The sequence below is a fragment of the Coregonus clupeaformis genome, chromosome 29 (assembly GCF_020615455.1).
Source record: "Coregonus clupeaformis isolate EN_2021a chromosome 29, ASM2061545v1, whole genome shotgun sequence".
Lineage (NCBI taxonomy): Eukaryota > Metazoa > Chordata > Actinopteri > Salmoniformes > Salmonidae > Coregonus > Coregonus clupeaformis.
The window spans coordinates 28048886-28070458 of record NC_059220.1 but is presented as its reverse complement, the minus strand read 5'-3'; the positions used below and the strand labels follow the sequence as shown (position 1 = coordinate 28070458).

At 41.8% G+C, this 21573-nt stretch overlaps 1 protein-coding gene and 1 long non-coding RNA gene across 3 annotated transcripts; one reads left to right on the top strand and one right to left on the bottom strand.

Annotated features, from left to right (window-relative positions):
• Nucleotides 1-4404: 4404 nt before the first annotated feature.
• On the bottom strand, nt 4405-20626 carry LOC121544988 (lysozyme g). 2 transcript variants are annotated; one of them, XM_041855288.2, is made up of 8 exons: nt 20342-20626; nt 19554-19607; nt 19237-19436; nt 5979-6129; nt 5745-5885; nt 5458-5502; nt 5137-5298; nt 4405-4905 (listed from the first exon to the last, which is right to left on the bottom strand). In XM_041855288.2, the coding sequence occupies exons 1-8, from the start codon at nt 20343-20345 to the stop codon at nt 4808-4810; spliced, it is 855 nt and encodes a 284-aa protein (XP_041711222.1). In that variant the 5' UTR covers nt 20346-20626; the 3' UTR covers nt 4405-4807. The 2 variants fall into 2 exon arrangements, with proteins under 2 accessions (XP_041711222.1, XP_041711221.1); XM_041855287.2 differs by having other exon boundaries at nt 19554-19637; nt 20342-20625.
• On the top strand, nt 13514-16974 carry LOC123482224. Its single transcript, XR_006657610.1, has 3 exons — nt 13514-13879; nt 15660-15717; nt 16930-16974. It is a non-coding gene; the product is annotated as an uncharacterized LOC123482224 (long non-coding RNA).
• Nucleotides 20627-21573: the final 947 nt, after the last annotated feature.

Here is a 21573-nt window from a genome sequence, read left to right as displayed (position 1 = left end):
TTCCTCCTCCTCCAAACACGGCGAGTTGAGTTGATGCTAAAGAGCTCCATTTTGGTCTCATCTGACCACAACACTTTCACCAGTTTTCCTCTGAATCATTAAGATGTTCATTGGCAAACTTCAGACGGCCCTGTATATGTGCTTTCTTGAGCAGGGGGACCTTGCGAGCGCTGCAGGATTTCAGTCCTTCACGGCGTAGTGTGTTACCAATTGTTTTCTTGGTGACTATGGTCCCAGCTGCCTTGAGATCATTGACAAGATCCTACCGTGTAGTTCTGGGCTGATTCCTCACCGTTCTCATGATTATTGCAACTCCACGAGGTGAGATTTTGCATGGAGCCCCAGGCCGAGGGAGATTAACAGTTATTTTGTGTTTCTTCCATTTGCGAATAATCGCACCAACTGTTGCCACCTTCTCTCCAAGCTGCTTGGCGATGGTCTTGTAGCCCATTCCAGCCTTGTGTAGGTCTACAATCTTGTCCCTGACATCCTTGGAGAGCTCTTTGGTCTTGGCAATGGTGGAGAGTTTGGAATCTGATTGATTGATTGCTTCTGTGGACAGGTGTCTATTATACAGGTAACAAACTGAGATTAGGAGCACTCCCTTTAAGAGTGTGCTCCTAATCTCAGCTTGTTACCTGTATAAAAGACACCTGGGAGCCAGAAATCTTTCTGATTGATAGGGGGTCAAATACTTATTTCCCTCATTAAAATGCAAATCAATTTATAACATTTTTGACATGCGTTTTTCTGGATTCTTTTGTTGTTATTCTGTCTCTCACTGTTCAAATAAACCTACCATTAAAATTATAGACTGATAATTTCTTTGTCAGTGGGCAAACGTACAAAATCAGCAGGGCATCAAATACTTTTTTCCCTCACTGTATGTCTTATCGGATGTGTTTTAATGTTTCCTCTTTTTCTACTGTTTATAACAAAAAGTAAATGGGAAGACCAGGAACTGCCCAGAGCCATGTGCACAACATAACAAAATGTTTTAGAAATCACCACCCGCTGTCATTGCTTAATGTGACAATCCTGGAATTCATTGGGTTATTCCAGTTTTCCCCTAGTGGTGCCTCACCTACAGCAATGCACATACAGTGGGGAAAAAAGTATTTAGTAAATAACAATATGGGGATGAGGTAGTTGGATGGGCTAATTTCAGAATGGCTGTGTGCAGGTGCAGTGATTGGTAAGCTGCTCTGACAACTAACGCTTAAAGTTAGTGAGGGAGATAAGAGTCTCCAGCTTCAGAGATTTTTGCAGTTCGTTCCAGTCATTGGCAGCAGAGAACTGGAAGGAATGGTGGCCAAAGGAGGTGTTGGCTTTGGGGATGACCAGTGAGATATACCTGCTGGAGCGCAGACTACGGGTGGGTGTTGCTATGGTGACCAGTGAGCTAAGATAAGGCAGGGATTTGCCTAGCAGTGGGGAAAAAAAGTATTTAGTCAGCCACCAATTGTGCAAGTTCTCCCACTTAAATAGATGAGAGAGGCCTGTAATTTTCATCATAGGTACACGTCAACTATGACAGACAAATTGAGGGAAAAAAATCCAGAAAATCACATTGTAGGATTTTTTATGAATTTATTTGCAAATTATGGTGGAAAATAAGTATTTGGTCACCTACAAACAAGCAAGATTTCTGGCTCTCACAGACCTGTAACTTCTTCTTTAAGAGGCTCCTCTGTCCTCCACTCGTTACCTGTATTAATGGCACCTGTTTGAACTTGTTATCAGTATAAAAGACACCTGTCCACAACCTCAAACAGTCACACTCCAAACTCCACTATGGCCAAGACCAAAGAGCTGTCAAAGGACACCAGAAACAAAATTGTAGACCTGCACCAGGCTGGGAAGACTGAATCTGCAATAGGTAAGCAGCTTGGTTTGAAGAAATCAACTGTGGGAGCAATTATTAGGAAATGGAAGACATACAAGACCACTGATAATCTCCCTCGATCTGGGGCTCCACGCAAGATCTCACCCCGTGGGGTCAAAATGATCACAAGAACGGTGAGCAAAAATCCCAGAACCACACGGGGGGACCTAGTGAATGACCTGCAGAGAGCTGGGACCAAAGTAACAAAGCCTACCATCAGTAACACACTACGCCGCCAGGGACTCAAATCCTGCAGTGCCAGACGTGTCCCCCTGCTTAAGCCAGTACATGTCCAGGCCCGTCTGAAGTTTGCTAGAGTGCATTTGGATGATCCAGAAGAGGATTGGGAGAATGTCATATGGTCAGATGAAACCAAAATATAACTTTTTGGTAAAAGCTCAACTCGTCGTGTTTGGAGGACAAAGAATGCTGAGTTGCATCCAAATAACACCATACCTACTGTGAAGCATGGGGGTGGAAACATCATGCTTTGGGGCTGTTTTTCTGCAAAGGGACCAGGACGACTGATCTGTGTAAAGGAAAGAATGAATGGGGCCATGTATCGTGAGATTTTGAGTGAAAACCTCCTTCCATCAGCAAGGGCATTGAAGATGAAACGTGGCTGGGTCTTTCAGCATGACAATGATCCCAAACACACCGCCCGGGCAACGAAGGAGTGGCTTCGTAAGAAGCATTTCAAGGTCCTGGAGTGGCCTAGCCAGTCTCCAGATCTCAACCCCATAGAAAATCATTGGAGGGAGTTGAAAGTCTGTGTTGCCCAGCGACAGCCCCAAAACATCACTGCTCTAGAGGAGATCTGCATGGAGGAATGGGCCAAAATACCAGCAACAGTGTGTGAAAACCTTGTGAAGACTTACAGAAAACGTTTGACCTGTGTCATTGCCAACAAAGGGTATATAACAAAGTATCGAGAAACTTTTGTTATTGACCAAATACTTATTTTCCACCATAATTTGCAAATAAATTCATTAAAAATCCTACAATGTTATTTTCTGGAAAGAAAAATCTCTTTTTGTCTGTCATAGTTGACGTGTACCTATGATGAAAATTATAGGCCTCTCTCATCTTTTTAAGTGGGAGAACATGCACAATTGGTGGCTGACTAAATACTTTTTTTCCCCACTGTACATCATGCACTGGTTTAGAATGTGTATGGTGTTCTAATCGACTGCCTCTCTGTAGAATGCCCTTTACTTTAGTGGTGTTGCTCTCCTTTGTTTGATAATGGCCACAGAATAAAGGCACACCCTGATTTAAGAAAGAACAGTACAGTAAAACCACTTTCACATAGTAAAATGTTGACACTTAGTATTTTATACCTGCTGCTGAAATGTTGCGCTCTCTCCTTGGCCATTGGCCCACTCGCAATGGCATACACGCAGCACACACAGACACACACTGCAGGGTCATTCAGATGATATGTAGATTTCTACAATGTAGAAAATAGTAAAAATAAAGAAAAACCCTTGAATGAGTAGGTGTTCTAAAACTTTTGACCGGTAGTGTAGTGTCACGCACAGATTCACAGGCCGTGTTCGAGAAGATCCAAACCGCAATGTATCATGGGTAAATTGTGACTGACTTACTGATCTACAAATAATAAGTCGTTATTTATGATGAAAGGTGATTTGTAGATCCGTCAGTCGGCAGTCGCCTGCAGTCGTTTTGATGCTCTCGAACAAGGCCATAGACTAGCAGCAAATAAAGATTAGCAAAGTGGAATCAGGAAATGAATGCCCACTCTCCATTGCAGATCCCTCCTTCATTCCGCTTTGATCAACCTTTTTTGCCTCAGTGTTTGAATCTGGGCCGGCATTAGGCTTCTTTGTTTTATAGAGGAGCCGGTACACAATTCACCCCCAAAATTGAGGTGCCGTCAAGGCGCTGCGGCCCAGGTCAAGCAGTTATTCAAACATTCTTTATTGCCCATTGCTGAGTAATTCAGTTGCAGCAGTGTAAAAACGGCACACATATCTAAGTATACTAAAAACATAATACAACCACCATCATAAAATACTGCTGTAATAAGCCATCTGACCGTGTCAGTGTTTTCTAAATTCAGTGTAGTTCATAACATCTCCCCATGTACAGAGGGGTGTGCCCCATGCTGTAGCTGCTAAAGAGAACATTAAAGAGCTTCACATTCCAATTAAAGACCAAAACAAACTCTGAGCTGCTCATAGACTAAATGTACTATTGGCTCCATAAAGCACAGCTCCACCATCCTCACTGTGATAAATTGGTGTGTTAAGCATAAAATTAGAAATGAGAATACTTGAAGAATATAATATGATCTCTATGGTGTTAGGTCTGTGTAATGGTGAATTACAGAGATCCATTGTGATCATTACCTTGAGGGGGACAAATGAGCTATGCATAGTAAAACTGGCATACCACTGAGCTGGCATACCACTGGCCACGCTATGCTAATGTATTATAGACCAGGCATAGTCCCACCAAGACAGTCAACTAAAACAACACATCCAATCCCAAAGTTCTAAAATAAGACAAATATTTAATTATATTGCGCAATGACAAGTTGCTTAAAGACTCAACTACAGAAGAAACTTGGATGAGACTGTTTGAAGTTGAACAACACAATGTAATTATTATTTGGTGTATTCATCATTTTCAACATGTCTATAAAGGTTAATAAGTTGTTTACTTTTTTTCACCATAACCATGGCTGTAGAACCACTGAGCTCATTTCAACAAAATTAGGAACAATCCTCACAGAGAACTTTAGACTTTCCTACAGAAAACCTGTTTTTCATAACGGCAGAATTGCAATGGAATTTAAAAAATTCAGTTGACAAGTAGAATACTTTAAGCACGCAGTATCAACAGTGTTAGGGTGTATTGCAGTACTGACATGTGTTCTTCAACGCCTCTATGGAACATTTAAAAAAACGTTCTTTCCAGCCATCCCACAGATCCTCCAACAGCTGCTCCCACACTTCCCACAATCGCTGTGGCCATCCACGAGAGCCCTACAGCACCTGGAGGAAGACCACACAATGTCTGTCACGGTCTCTCTCACATCTGAGATCTACAAATATCCAATACATGAAAGTAAACAAAGCAAAAAACAATCTATGATCCATTCTGTTCAGTCATATGAGTTTGTAACAGTTAGAAACCCCGCCATTATCTTAGCTTTTAATGGTTTTACTCATAACTCATTGGCATTGAAATATTGTATCTTTGTTTATCTTTGGTTTGATCTTTACCTGCTGACTGTAGAACAGCAACAAGACTCCCTGCTGCTACCCCACCTCCATTGGCTACGGCCGCGGCAGACATCATGCTTGCTGCTGTTGATCCAGCTACAATCCCGCCAGCACCAAACCCGATCGCTGTCAGGGCTAGTGGTGCCAGGGCAACAGCACAAACTGTGAGGCCAAGCATACAAACATTTTAATACTCAGCCAACCTCATTAAGAGTTTGACAATGTGGCATTCCTATGATACTTTTACATTTATATAATTGTGAAAAGTTATCAAAAGTTATTTGATAAAGTACAATGTTAATGCTGATAAAATGATGATACCTGCTCCCACTACAGCTGTTGCTGCTACTATAATGCCACCGTTTCCTAAATAGGGAAGAAAATAGAACAACCATTTTTGATTTTCAGTACATTATAGCATCAGCATTTTTTAAACTGACTATGTTGTTTGTGAATATGTTTGGCATCAACCATAAGAGTTTGCTGAAAGATTCAACTCCACAAGAAACTTGGATGAGACTGTTTGAAGTTGAACCACACAATGTAATTATTATTTGGTGTATTTATCATTTTTAACATGTGTATAACGGTTTATAACAGTTATTTACTTTTTTCACCGTAACCATGTCTGTAGAACCACTGAGCTCTGGCAACAACATCATTGGAGTAGTCCACTCCATTGGTCTTAGCGTCCACTTCCTGATATGACTCTACACAGTCTTCTCCCTTATTGTAGGCTGCTATTCCCCCTGGGTAAACAACATATTGCAATAGTTGCATATTCAATTGAAATAGGTGTATTCATTATTTCTATAAAACTCTCAGAAAAAAAACATGATTACCTTTCAGTTGCTGCTCGTAGGTCCATGAATGGAATTTTTTCTGGATTCTTTTGATGAACTCAATCAGAATTTCAGTGCCTTGTTGGAGATGCTCCTCACTGTCCCATTCCCCCTTTGGAGTGTGGCCGCCACCGCTTGGGGTAGTGTCAATCTGTAAAAATGTGTGATATTTTATAGAAATCAATGGACACCACTAGGGCTTTTAGTCAGCCGGTGATAAACACATTTAGCATCTCCTGGCTTCCACATATAGCCTACAAGCCACTGATGCAGACCTTTGGAACATCTACATTTTAAAAATGTGAATAAATCCATGTAATATAGCCTACACCTTCACAATAAATCCATTATTTATTTTAGACAGGTCTAAAGAAGCATGATATGAAGAAAATGTAGTCTACGTCAGAATAACAGAATAGCATACTCTGAGTTGTCCTTATGTTAGGTCCTGATCTGGCTATGCCAAATGGCTGTGGGCTACACTAGTTCATTTAGCAGACAAGATTTGCTTAGAATTCCGTGGCATTATTTTATATTATTTTATAGTATGAAGAATACAATTGAACAAAGCTGAATAAAATATACATATTTTCTCCAAACGATTTGAGGGAATGCGCACATGCGGCTATTCTGTGTTGAGCGGATAACAAAGAAATAGGTACTCCTATTTGCTTAATTTAGAGTTATTCATGTAACTTTAGTTGTTCTACAAACGTTGATTTGTAATACATTGTAAGGCTGCATGATGCGACTAATGATTATTTGAAAAAAGTTGCTTGAAAGGCATGATCTCTGCTTTGTTTTTTGCGCAGGCTGTACACACTTCATTAGTCTCTCATTCACAATTTGACAAGCACATGATAATCCCCTTTGTGGCCGTAATAGATTTGATTTGAAAAACATCCATGCCTTTTGCGGCCAATGGCCGTTGTGCCCTTGGCCCGGAGTGCTGCGTTGTGCCCTTCTCCCTGAGTGCTGCGCACTCCTAAGTACCTCTCACTCACATGGCTCTCCATCACGTGATTGGGTCTTTCTCACAGGCTACAAGTGAAGACAGACACATCGGGGACGCAACTGCGCACGTCCTTATCCAATTCCGAGGTGCATATTGAAGATATTGGAAGAACTGTCCACATTTACTTTTCGTCAGCCAACAAGATGAGTAGGCCTAACGAACAGCAAAAGCACTAGCCTATGTCAATCTACTATCCCCCATTTTACAAAAGTTGACATTCTAGTCTGTGCGAGAAATAAATATTCCAAACATAGTCTGGGACAGTTGTGGGATGCAATACAACCACTCGCATCAACAAAACATTTTACGCAATGTGGCTGATCAAATAAAATAAAATGTTATCTGCCACATGCGCCGAATACAACAGGTGTAGACCTTACAGTGAAATGCTTACTTACAAGCCCTTAACCAACAAAGCAGTTTTAAGAAAAATAAGTGTTAAGTAAAAAATTGATGAGTAAAAAATACAAATAATTAAAGAGCAGCAGTAAAATAAAATAACAGTAGGGAGGCTATATACAGGGGGTACCGGTACAGAGTCAATGTGCGGGGGCACTGGTTAGTTGAGGTAATTGAGGTAATATGTACACGTGGGTAGAGTTAAAGTGACTATGCATAGATAATAAATAGAGAGTAGCAGCAGCATAAAAGAGGGGGTGGGGTGAGGGGGACAATGCAAATAGTCCGGGTAGCCATGATTAGCTGTTCAGGAGTCTTATGGCTTGGGGGTAGAAGCTGTTAAGAAGCCTTTTGGACCTAGACTTGGCACTCCGGTACCGCTTGCCGTGCGGTAGCAGAGAGAACGGTCTATGATAATTTTTAGGGCCTTCCTCTGACACCGCCTGGTATAGAGGTCCTGGATGGCAGGAAGCTTGGTGATGTACTGGGCCGTAGGCACTACCCTCTGTAGTGCCTTGCGGTCGGAGGCCGAGCAGTTGCCATACCAGGCAGTGATGCAACCAGTCAGTATGCTCTCGATGGTGCAGCTGTATAACTTTTTGAGGATCTGAGGACCCATGCCAAATCTTATCAGTCTCCTGAGGGGGAATAGGCTTTGTCATGCCCTCTTCTCGACTGTCTTGGTGTGTTTGGACCATGATAGTTGGTTGGTGATGTGGACACCAAGGAACTTGAAGCTCACAGCCCCGTCGATGAGAATGGGGGCGTGTTCAGCCCTCTTTTTTTCCCTGTAGTCCAAAATCATCTCCTTTGTCTTGATCACGTTGAGGGAGAGGTTGTTATCCTGGCACCACACGGCCAGGTCTCTGACTTCCTCCCTATAGGCTGTCTCATTGTTGTCGGTGTTCAGGCCTACCACTGTTGTGTCGTCGGCAAACTTAATGATTGTGTTGGAGTCATGCCTGGCCATGTAGTCATGGGTGAACAGGGAGTACAGGAGGGGACTGAGCACGCACCCCTGAGGGGCCCCTGTGTTGAGAATCAGAGTGGTAGATGTGTTGTTACCTACCCTTACCACCTGGGGGCGGCTGTCAGGAAGTCCAGGATCCAGTTGCAGAGGGAGGTGTTTAGTCCCAGCGTCCTTAGCTTAGTGATGAGCTTTGAGGGCACTATGGTGTTGAATGCTGAGCTGTAGTCAATTAATAGTATTCTCACGTAGGTGTTCCTCTTGTCCAGGTGGGAAAGGGCAGTGTGGAGTGCAATAGAGATTGCATCATCTGTGGATCTATTGGGGCGGTATGCAAATTGGAATTGGTCTAGGGTTTCTGGGATAATGGTGTTGATGTGAGCCATGACCTGCCTTTCAAAGCACTTCATGGCTACAGACGTGAGTGCTACGGGTCGGTGGTCATTTAGGCAGGTTATCTTAGTGTTCTTGGGCACAGGGACTACAGTGGTCTGCTTGAAACATGTTGGTATTACAGACTCAGTCAGGGACATGTTGAAAATGTCAGTGAAGACACTTGCCAGTTGGTCAGCGCATGCTCGGAGTACGCGTCTTGGTAATCCGTCTGGCCCTACAGCCTTGTGAATGTTGACCTGCTTAAAAGTCTTACTCACATCGGCTACGGAGAGCGTGATCACAGTCATCCGGAACAGCTGATGCTCTCATGTATGCTAAAGCGTTGCTTGCCTTGAAGCGAGCACAGAAGTGATTTAGCTCATCTGGTAGGCTTGTGTCACTGGGCAGCTCGCGGCTGTGCTTCCCTTTGTAGTCTGTAATAGTTTGCAAGCCCTGCCACATCCGACAAGCGTCGGAGCCGGTGTAGTACGATTCAATCTTAGTCCTGTGTTGACTCTTTGCCTGTTTGATGGTTTGTCGGAGGACATAGCGGGATTTCTTATAAGCGTCCGGGTTAGAGTCCCGCTCCTTGAAAGCGGCAGCTCTACCCTTTAGCTCAGTGCGGATGTTGCCTGTAATCCATGGCTTCTGGTTGGGGTATGTACATACGGTCACTGTGGGGACGACATCATCGATGCACTTATTGATGAAGCCAGTGACTGATGTGGTGTACGCCTCAATGACATCGGAAGAATCCCGGAATATATTCCAGTCTGTGCTAGCAAAACAGTCCTGTAGCTTAGCATCTGTGTCATCTGACCACTTCCTTATTAACCGAGTAACTGGTACTTCCTGCTTTAGTTTTTGCTTATAAGCAGGAATCAGGAGGATAGAATTATGGTCAGATTTGCCAAATGGAAGGTGAGGGAGAGATTTGTATGCGTCTCTGTGTGTGTAGTAAAGATGGTCTAGAGGTGTTTTCCCTCTGGTTGCACATTTAACATGCTGGTAGAAATTAGGTAGAACGGATTTAAGTTTCCCTGCATTAAAGTCCCCGGCCACTAGGAGCGCTGCCTCTGGATGAGCATTTTCCTGATTGCTTATGGCCTTATACAGCTCATTGAGTGCAGTCTTAGTGCCAGCATCGGTTTGTGGTGGTAAATAGACAGCTATGATAAATATAGATGAAAACTCTCTTTGTAAATAGTGTTGTCTACAGCTTATCATGAGACACTCTACCTCAGGCGAGCAAAACCTTCCTTAATATTAGATTTCGTGCACCAGCTGTTGTTTAAAAATATACACAGAACGCCACCCCTTGTCTTAACGGAGTCAGCCATTCTACCCCGCCAACTGTATGTTATCCGTGTCGTCGTTCAGCCACTACTCGCCAAACCCACTGGCTCCAGGTCATCTACAGTGGGGAAAAAAAGTATTTAGTCAGCCACCAATTGTGCATGTTCTCCCACTTAAAAAGATGAGAGAGGCCTATAATTTTCATCATAGGTACACGTCAACTATGACAGACAAAATGAGATTTTTCTTTCCAGAAAATCACATTGTAGGATTTTTAATGAATTTATTTGCAAATTATGGTGGAAAATAAGTATTTGGTCAATAACAAAAGTTTCTCAATACTTTGTTATACACCCTTTGTTGGCAATGACACAGGTCAAACGTTTTCTGTAAGTCTTCACAAGGTTTTCACACACTGTTGCTGGTATTTTGGCCCATTCCTCCATGCAGATCTCCTCTAGAGCAGTGATGTTTTTGGGCTGTCGCTGGGCAACACGGACTTTCAACTCCCTCCAAAGATTTTCTATGGGGTTGAGATCTGGAGACTGGCTAGGCCACTCCAGGACCTTGAAATGCTTCTTACGAAGCCACTCCTTCGTTGCCCGGGTGGTGTGTTTGGGATCATTGTCATGCTGAAAGACCCAGCCACGTTTCATCTTCAATGCCCTTGCTGATGGAAGGAGGTTTTCACTCAAAATCTCACGATACATGGCCCCATTCATTCTTTCCTTTACACGGATCAGTCGTCCTGGTCCCTTTGCAGAAAAACAGCCCCAAAGCATGATGTTTCCACCCCAATGCTTCACAGTAGGTATGGTGTTCTTTGGATGCAACTCAGCATTCTTTGTCCTCCAAACACGACGAGTTGAGTTTTTACCAGAAAGTTCTATTTTGGTTTCATCTGACCATATGATATTCTCCCAATCCTCTTCTGGATCATCCAAATGCACTCTAGCAAACTTCAGACGGGCCTGGACATGTACTGGCTTAAGCAGGGGGACACGTCTGGCACTGCAGGATTTGAGTCCCTGGCGGCGTAGTGTGTTACTGATGGTAGGCTTTGTTACTTGGGTCCCAGCTCTCTGCAGGTCATTCACTACGTCCCCCTGTGTGGTTCTGGGATTTTTGCTCACCGTTCTTGTGATCATTTTGACCCCACGGGGTGAGATCTTGCGTGGAGCCCCAGATCGAGGGAGATTATCAGTGGTCTTGTATGTCTTCCATTTCCTAATAATTGCTCCCACAGTTGATTTCTTCAAACCAAGCTGCTTACCTATTGCAGATTCAGTCTTCCCAGCCTGGTGCAGGTCTACAATTTTGTTTCTGGTGTCCTTTGACAGCTCTTTGGTCTTGGCCATAGTGGAGTTTGGAGTGTGACTGTTTGAGGTTGTGGACAGGTGTCTTTTATACTGATAACAAGTTCAAACAGGTGCCATTAATACAGGTAACGAGTGGAGGACAGAGGAGCCTCTTAAAGAAGAAGTTACAGGTCTGTGAGAGCCAGAAATCTTGCTTGTTTGTAGGTGACCAAATACTTATTTTCCACCATAATTTGCAAATAAATTCATTAAAAATCCTACAATGTGATTTTCTGGATTTTTTTTCCCTCAATTTGTCTGTCATAGTTGACGTGTACCTATGATGAAAATTACAGGCCTCTCTCATCTATTTAAGTGGGAGAACTTGCACAATTGGTGGCTGACTAAATACTTTTTTTCCCCACTGCTAGGCAAATCCCTGTCTTATCTTAGCTCACTGGTCACCATAGCAACACCCACCCGTAGTCTGCGCTCCAGCAGGTATATCTCACTGGTCATCCCTAAAGCCAACACCTCCTTTGGCCGCCATTCCTTCCAGTTCTCTGCTGCCAATGACTGGAACGAACTGCAAAAATCTCTGAAGCTGGAGACTCTTATCTCCCTCACTAACTTTAAGCGTCAGTTGTCAGAGCAGCTTACCAATCACTGCACCTGCACACAGCCATTCTGAAATTAGCCCATCCAACTACCTCATCCCCATATTGTTATTTATTTTGCTAATTTGCACCTCAGTATCTCTATTTGCTCCTCATCTTTTGCATATCTATCATTCCAGTGTTAATACAAAATTTTAACTATTTTGCACTATGGCCTATTTATTGCCTTACCTCCATAATTTACTAAATTCGCACACACTGTATATATATATATATATATTTTCTGTTGTATTTTTGACTTTATGTTTTGTTTACCCCATATGTAACTATGTGTTGTTGTTTTTATCGCACTGCTTTGCTTTATTTTGGCCAGGTTGCAGTTGTAAATGAGAACTTGTTCTCAACTGGCTTACCTGGTTAAATAAAGGTGAAATGTCCCGTTGGTAGGATATCCGTGATAGTAGGTTGTCTATTTTGTTTTCCATAGGACTGATGGAAGAGGCAGATTACTCGATCGCCGTCGGATCCTTACAAGGTACCCTGACCTACGTCCACAATATCTCTGTCTCTTTCTCATGCGAATGACGGGGATTTGGGCCTTGTCGGGTGTCTGTACAATATCCTTCACGTCCGACTCGTTGAAGAAAAAATCTTCGTCCAATACGAGGTGAGTAATCGCTGTCCTGATATACAGAAGCTATTTTTGGTCATAAGAGACAGTGGCAGAAACATTATGTACAGAAAAAAACACCCATAATAGTACAATTGGTTAGGGGGCCGTAAAACGGCAGCCATTTCCACCGGCGCCATTTTCTATGCAACAGATCAGAACATTTAGCTTAAAATTTTGATAAACTATTAGGCTATTTCTTCACATCATAAGCGCAGCAATGCGCACATGGCAGTAGGCTATAAGCACAAATGTTCCATTAGTGGGAAAACACCATTATCAAAAGTGACCGCAAATGCGATTATGCATGTAATGCTTTTATTATAAAAGTGCATTTTTATGGTGAAAATTATCTTCCCCAAACTTGAAACTCACGCGCTGCTTAAGTATGCCAGTTAGGCTCTAAACCCATTGTAAAGTGGATTAATGTGCTTCATTTTAAGAAGTTATTTGGCCACTTTAGTTATGATACAAACTTTATCAAAACATATAGGCCTATGGGCTAGGCTACATTAGGTGTGTGGACTATGATTCGAAAAAGTCGCAAAAAAAAGCCAGTTTCTTATGCTGGGCATCATTCACAAGTGATAATATCATTCACAAGTGATAGGCTAATATTGTTACCCATCAGACTATTCTTGATTTAATTTTGTCTTTACATATACTCAGAGGTGGGTAGTAACGAGTTACATTTACTCCGTTACATTTACTTGAGTAAGTTTTTGAAAAAATTATACTTCTAGGAGTAGTTTTAAATCACTATACTTTTTACTTTTACTTGAGTAGATTTGTGAAGAAGAAACTGTACTCTTACTCCGCTACATTAGGCTACAATGAGGTCGTTACTTTTCTTTTTACCTCTTTGGTATTCTACGCGTCATTGTCTTTATCCCCCGCATATGCCTTATTTTAATGTTTTATTTTGACAGAGAGAGAGAGACTTCCGCTAAGGCTCTACCACGTGACTGTGTTTCACCAATCAAACGTAGTTGTGCAGTCTCGTCACTTTACCATACTCAATCTCAGTGGCGGGACGGGTTGGCTTTACAGTCATAGCAACACAGAAATGTCAGAATTAGCCGTCGGCAATGCAGACACAGACGAGGAGGAACACCCGCACCCCTGGCCTCATATTGAAAGCATGTTTACCTTAGTAAAAGTGCGAAAGAACAGCTACATTATGCGGTGTCTTCTGTGTCTACCAAAACAAACAGACATTTCAGCATTCAAGAACTCAACATCTAACTTGAGGAAACATGTAGCGGTAAGTTTCCTAAATTCGTTTTTTTTTGCTGTGGATAGGCGAATGTTTGTCTTTTAGGTTACATATGTTTTAAACATTTTCTATATATATATACAGTGGGGGAAAAAAGTATTTAGTCAGCCACCAATTGTGCAAGTTCTCCCACTTAAAAAGATGAGAGAGGCCTGTAATTTTCATCATAGGTACATGCAAGTATGACAGACAAATTGAGGAAAAAAAATCCAGAAAATCACATTGTAGGATTTTTAATGAATTTATTTGCAAATTATGGTGGAAAATAAGTATTTGGTCACCTACAAACAAGCAAGATTTCTGGCTCTCACAGACTTGTAACTTCTTCTTTAAGGAGGCTCCTCTGTCCTCCACTCGTTACCTGTATTAATGGCACCTGTTTGAACTTGTTATCAGTATAAAATACACCTGTCCACAACCTCAAACAGTCACACTCCAAACTCCACTATGGCCAAGACCAAAGAGCTGTCAAAGGACACCAGAAACAAAATTGTAGACCTGCACAAGGTTGGGAAGACTGAATCTGCAATAGGTAAGCAGCTTGGTTTGAAGAAATCAACTGTGGGAGCAATTATTAGGAAATGGAAGACATACAAGACTACTGATAATCTCCCTCGATGTGGGGCTCCACGCAAGATCTCACCCCGTGGGGTCAAAATGATCACAAGAACGGTGAGCAAAAATCCCAGAACCACACGGGGGGACCTAGTGAATGACCTGCAGAGAGCTGGGACCAAAGTAACAAAGCCTACCATCAGTAACACACTACGCCGCCAGGGACTCAAATCCTGCAGTGCGAGACGTATCCCCCTGCTTAAGCCAGTACATGTCCAGGCCCGTCTGAAGTTTGCTAGAGTGCATTTGGATGATCCAGAAGAGGGTTGGGAGAATGTCATATGGTCAGATGAAACCAAAATAGAACTTTTTGGTAAAAACTCAACTCGTCGTGTTTGGAGGACAAAGAATGCTGAGTTGCATCCAAAGAACACCATACCTACTGTGAAGCATTGGGGTGGAAACATCATGCTTTGGGGCTGTTTTTCTGCAAAGGGACCAGGACGACGGATCCGTGTAAAGGAAAGAATGAATGGGGCCATGTATCGTGAGATTTTGAGTGAAAACCTCCTTCCATCAGCAAGGGCATTGAAGATGAAACGTGGCTGGGTCTTTCAGCATGACAATGATCCCAAACACACCGCCCGGGCAACGAAGGAGTGGCTTCGTTAGAAGCATTTCAAGGTCCTGGAGTGGCCTAGCCAGTCTCCAGATCTCAACCCCATAGAAAATCATTGGAGGGAGTTGAAAGTCTGTGTTGCCCAGCGACAGCCCCAAAACATCACTGCTCTAGAGGAGATCTGCATGGAGGAATGGGCCAAAATACCAGCAACAGTGTGTGAAAACCTTGTGAAGACTTACAGAAAACGTTTGACCTGTGTCATTGCCAACAAAGGGTATATAACAAAGTATTGAGAAACTTTTATTATTGACCAAATACTTATTTTCCACCATAATTTGCAAATAAATTCATTAAAAATCCTACAATGTGATTTTCTGGATTTTTTTTCCTCATTTTGTCTGTCATAGTTGACGTGTACCTATGATGAAAATTACAGGCCTCTCTCATCTTTTTAAGTGGGAGAACTTGCACAATTGGTGGCTGACTAAATACTTTTTTTCCCCACTGTATATCCACATTTGATGTGATAATACGTCTCTTTTAATGTATTGATCTCCCTGTAGCCTCACAGATGTTTTTTTTTGTCCACAGAGGATTCACCCCAACAAACTGGCAAAGTACACAGACTTACTAGAGAACCACAGAAAGCGTAAGTCCTCCTCTTCCAGTGATACTCTTGTGAAAAATGCAAAAATCACAGCCTTTGCTGCCCCAGGGCGGGTAACACAAGCAACGCTTGACAAGCTGATGCTAAATTTTGTATGTGAGGCCAACCAACCATTTTCTGTGGTTGAGACGCCATCCTTCAATACTTTGATAGAAACCTTGCAACCTCATACAGTAATGACAAGGAAAGCGTTATGCACAAGAATACAAGAAGCTGCAAAACACAAGAAGAGCATAATCATCAAAAAGCTGAGTGCTGTGAACTATGTTGCTAACGTAGCTACTTAGGTGTCACCTGTCACTGGATAGACAACACCTCACTGGAGAGGCACTCCACATTGGCTTGTAGACCTGTCAAAGGCTCGCACACGTTTGATGTCCTTGCTGCTGCATTAGAGGAAATACATTCTGAGTACCACATCAGGGAAAAAGTGACCAGGACGACAACAGACAGTGGCTCAAACTTCCTTTCGATTATATGGTGAGGAGAAAGAGGAGGAAGCCATCAATGTACAAGAGGAGAGTGACTCCACCCTTGATGATGCAACAGAAGATCAGAGTGAGTCAGAGGTGGAGTATCAAGATGTCTGCAATTCTGGATGACAACACAGGCCTTGAGTACCAACTTCCAAGGCACCAAAAGTGTGCATGCCATCTCCTCAATCTTATATCCACAGTTGATGCCACTGCTGCAGGAGGAGCTGCAAACGAAACCTACAAGAGGCTGTCTCGGTCTGCTTTTGCAAAATGTCATGCTCTTTGGAATAAAGCCAGCAGGTCAACCATGGCTCATGAAACAGTGGAACGTGAATGCAAGCTGCAGTTTCTCCGACCCAATCAGACACGCTGGAGCTCCCTGTTCCTCGCTGTAGAAAGGATTGTGCGCATTCACCGAGAGCAAGGAGAACAAGCAATTCGCAATGTCTGCACAGCATTAAAGATAAAGATGTAAGTTGACAAAATGTATATTTTGTTTTTAAAGAATAATAAAAGTAAATAAGCCTTGCTGATTAATGGGTGAATCCACTTGTCTCAAGTAACTAAGTTTTCTTTGCATGGTGGTGTGACAATTGTGGATGACTTGAATGAAATATATATATATATATTTTTTTATATTTAACATGTACAATGCATAATAAAGACATTGTACCAGAAATAGCTATAAGTAATTGTTTTATCGTTACATCTTTTATAGGTTCAATCCAGCTGAAAATGGGTTTTTGGTCGAGTATGCTGCTGTGATGAAGCCTGTTGCCATGGCCCTTAATATCCTCCAAGGGGAATCATCTGTGCATATGGGCCTCCTGCTGCCAACACTTTACCAGTTGCGGGACAAGCTGAAGAAGTTGGAGTCAACTTGCAAAATGTGTACACCTCTTGTTCACGCCCTGCAGCAAGGGATCCAGAAACGTTTTGGAGACGTCATGAAAGAGCCTGAGCTGATTGCAGCAGCAATACTCCTACCAAGATTCAGAACATCCTGGACCACAGAGGAGAACATCTTAAATGCTGGTAAATATACTTGTTTATCAATTCAAATGTGAACCAGTAGACATTGACCTATATAACTCTGTATAATGTTACTGTCATTTAGGATTATAGTGTGTCAGTGACAAACCACAGGGTGGCAATATAGTTAGTGTGACTTTTTTTTGCTGACTTTTCTTGTTAGATATTGGAACTGGAAGTAAACATAATGCCCGATCTACAACTACATCACTCTCCTCTAATGCCTTTTAGAGAACATGCATTCAGCTTAATTTGTGTTCTGGGATACTAGGCCTGCAATATTGTTTTATTTGGCCATCTATCATGGACTGGTGCTTTTTCAGTTGATGTGTACTGCTGCTCTTTTCCTCTGCTCAGTGAGATGTGCAGTGTGGCCTAATCACAGATCAGAGTATTCATTTCTAGGCACACAGAAAAAGGGCTGTTGCTTGCCATGCAATACAAAGGTACTGAGTAGGCCTAATCAACACCTATTGATTATTTTACGTTGACCGCTTCCTTCTGGTGTAATATAATATAATAATAATATGCCATTTAGCAGACGCTTTTATCCAAAGCGACTTACAGTCATGCGTGCATACATTTTTGTATATGGGTGGTCCCGGGGATCGAACCCACTACCTTGGCGTTACAAGCGCCGTGCTCTACCAGCTGAGCTACAGAGGACCACAGAGGACCACTGGTGTGCAGTTTTCTGTTCAGCATGCCTGGTATGAAATGTTTGTGTGTTTCCTTCTGTTGTTCTGTCACTGTGGAGACACACACACAGTTTATGAGAGTTTATGGGCTGCCTCGTTCTAGTTCTGCCTGGTAAAAAAAAGTATAAAGGTTTGGAAATTTGTGTTACTTGTGCTTATTTATTTTTTATTTATTATTATTTTATTTTTTAATACTTGAATTTACCTGAATTATTTTAATTTAAGCTATTTTGTAATTCATTAAAGATGATTATTTTGTATTTTTGTCTGTCTGATTGTTGTCTTGTGTTAAAAAATAAATCAGACGTTACTCAACAGTTACTCAGTACTTGAGTAGTTTTTTCACCAAGTACTTTTTTACTCTTACTCAAGTAATTATTTGGATGACTACTTTTTACTTTTACTTGAGTCATATTATTCTGAAGTAACAGTACTTTTACTTGAGTACAATTTTTGGCTACTCTACCCACCTCTGGATATACTAAATAATATATGTGTGAAATTTGTTTTGATTTAGAATGGACCATTATCATGCACCTGTCTCAAAACAGGGGCAGCGGGAAGGAATACATATAATCTCTGCACTTAAAGCGAATGGAGGACGCTTTTCCCGTGGTTCATTTTCATGCCAGCCAGGTAGGCTATACTCCTGTTGTAAAGATAAACAATGTGCTTAATATTAGGAAAGTTGAGAAATAAATATAGTAGGCCTAGCCTATAGAAAGCTGATGGGATCCTCCTCTTTTTAGTAGAGGCCATCACTCTGTTTTCTCGCGCAATTGCATAGCCTATATAAATGTTGCACAGCCTATATAAATGTTGCACAACATGAGCTCATGGGCTCTCATGAAGTGTTTGATTCGATTTTCAATAACATTTGCATTGATGTCGGAGTGATTAGAGGGACAATAGAGTGCTGAGTACCAGGCAGTTAGCAAGTTTGGTAGGCTACTAATGACCATCAGCAGCATCACAGCTTGGAGAAGCCTAATTAACGTGACTAATCGGTCACGTGGAATTTGACTGCCTTCATGACTCGTGACCGCCGGTGTGGCGGTAATACGGTCACCGCAACAGCCCTAGACACTACTTACATTGTACAGTAAAATGAAATTCACTTAGTAAATGTGGCGAAACAAGAATGGATAATCTGGAAAATAATGAGGAGCTCAATTTTAGCTTTATTGAACAATTATCAAATATAATATCAACATTTGACCTAAGGAAGTGAATAAATAAGATACAATTTCAATTAAATATGAAGCTACTCATTATTCTGTCAAACATGTGCCTACCTGCATAAGCCCGAAGGCCTTGCCATAGTCCCCCCTGCCATGCTTGTCCAGTCCTTTCCCAGCCCGGGACTCTCTTGAAATGATGCCACAGATGACAGCTGGGTCCACTGCATTCCTCTCTGCCACCTTCATTATGAGACCCTTGTACTTGTTCATGGCAGCAAGGTCATGCTCTGCCATTTTGTGAGATGCAGGCACCCCTTTAGGAAAACAGTAAAGAAAATTATAAATGATAGCTTTTTGATTGATTATATGAATTTGATTAATACTGGATATTGTTTTGAATATTTGTGAGTGAATAGCCTGAAAGCACATACCGTTGAAATGTTTCCAATCAGCGATTGCTGTCCTCCAGGAAGCACCACTTGTTTCTACCTTCATAATGTTTCCATAAGGAGAGGCTAAATGACAATCAAGAAGAATAAGTAGCCTATACTTGTGTCCACTTTTTTTTCAGATCATGGAAATTCATCTTCTGCAACCCCCAACACAGGGTTTCCACTAGATTCCACAGCCAAAGTGAAAATTGTCTATATTGTAAAAATTCATGAAAACAAAAATGTGGTTAGGCATAAGGTTAGCATTAAGGTTAGGTTTAAAATCACATTTTAAGAAGATACATTGTAGAAATAGGCGTTTATGACTTTGTGGCTGTGGAAGCTAGTGACCACCAACACGGAACCCGAAACATATGCACACAAACACCATGGTTAATCTGGGGTCAGACTCAGTCACAATGCAGTGTCCCACAACATGAAAGCTGAAGTGTTGGCTACTACATTTTTGTACAAGCCCTGTTGTAGGCTGTCAATGTGCCAAAACATGAGTAATGCATAGAGACTCCTAGCCCCGGATAGAACAGTTTTGCCTAGTTAAATACAAAATATTGATTCTGTCCAGGGCAACCAATGAGAGCAGAGATGCACATTTTGGTAAGGTTAATGCAGTTGGCTAAGAATTAGCTCTCGAGAACCCAATGCCATGTACGGAGAAGGGCTACTAGCTAACAATATGCCAAATACTAGAAATACTTTAAGAAATGACTTAAAGTATTTCTGCAAACAAGTCCCAATATTATGCAGAGTAATTGATAAATAAAGTGCACCCATGTTGATGTTGTCACTTTGAAGTTCTTGAAACTGGAGGATCCTCAGTCAAACACAAACCCAGAAATATGATTTCAGACGACTTGCTACTTTCTCCCTGTCGACTTCTGAAAGATCTGTTGACGTTGAAAAATACAACACAGCGGATCTCAACCGTTCTAACACTCCGTTCACTTTCGATTTTGCTTCCCAAATTCGCGAGGCGTATTCCCGACGTAAATGGAGAAACTAAACAGCATAGTCTATTTCCGTAACAACTAAGAGCGTTGAAGCGCGAGGCTCAACTTGTCCGCTGTATTGGTGCCCTGGGTACAACGCTGTGAACATTGTTAAGCGAGCCCGTGCACCATGCGCAAATATTGTGGGTGACAGTAAGAGCGAAGTCTTTCATCTCGCTCATCTCAATATCTGCGTTGCTGGTCTTGGGAACTTCATTTCGCTGAGTCTAACTTTCATTGTAGTCCACACAATTTACAAAATGCAGGCCTGTTTGCCGACAGAGTGCAATCCACGCTTTGGTTGGTTTACTAAGCCACTGTCAAAGATTTAGCATTTTCACTTATTTCAGTCCAAGTCAAGCACTGGTTATAGGCACACCATTATATTTATAGCCTATAAATCTGCAACCACAAATGCCATTTTATACAGACAAATGCTTTATTTTTTCATGCATTTTCACTTCATAAAATGTAATAGAATTTGTAGTAATCTCCTAAATTGACATAATTAAAATAGAATTGACCAATGACCCACAACCTCATTGACAAGTTGAAAATATATTTTCTTCAGTCTTCATAGCAAGGGAATGCATTGCAATACTCAGATCTTTTCACATTCATCAACGTCAACACATCCTGTTTTCAGTCAAATGAAGCATCTCAGAAATCAATGAGAACATTCAACCACTTCATAACACTGTGTGCTATAGTCAACTTTTATATACTACAGCACATACAGTATGTGACAAGGCCAAATATTCAGTATAATCAATGATAAATCAAAGTAACCATAACTACAATGAGATCCCAGCTTAATTTAAACCCTCATTGTTTTGTAGACTTTCCATTGGTGCACAGAAACACTACCCACAATATACATAAGGAAAGGTGAATACAATAGAGAAGCACGACTGATATGAATGTATAGGCCTCAATCCACACCAAAGCAAAACTACAGTGCCTTGCAAAAGTATTCATCCCCCTTGGCGTTATTCCTATTTTGTTGCATTACA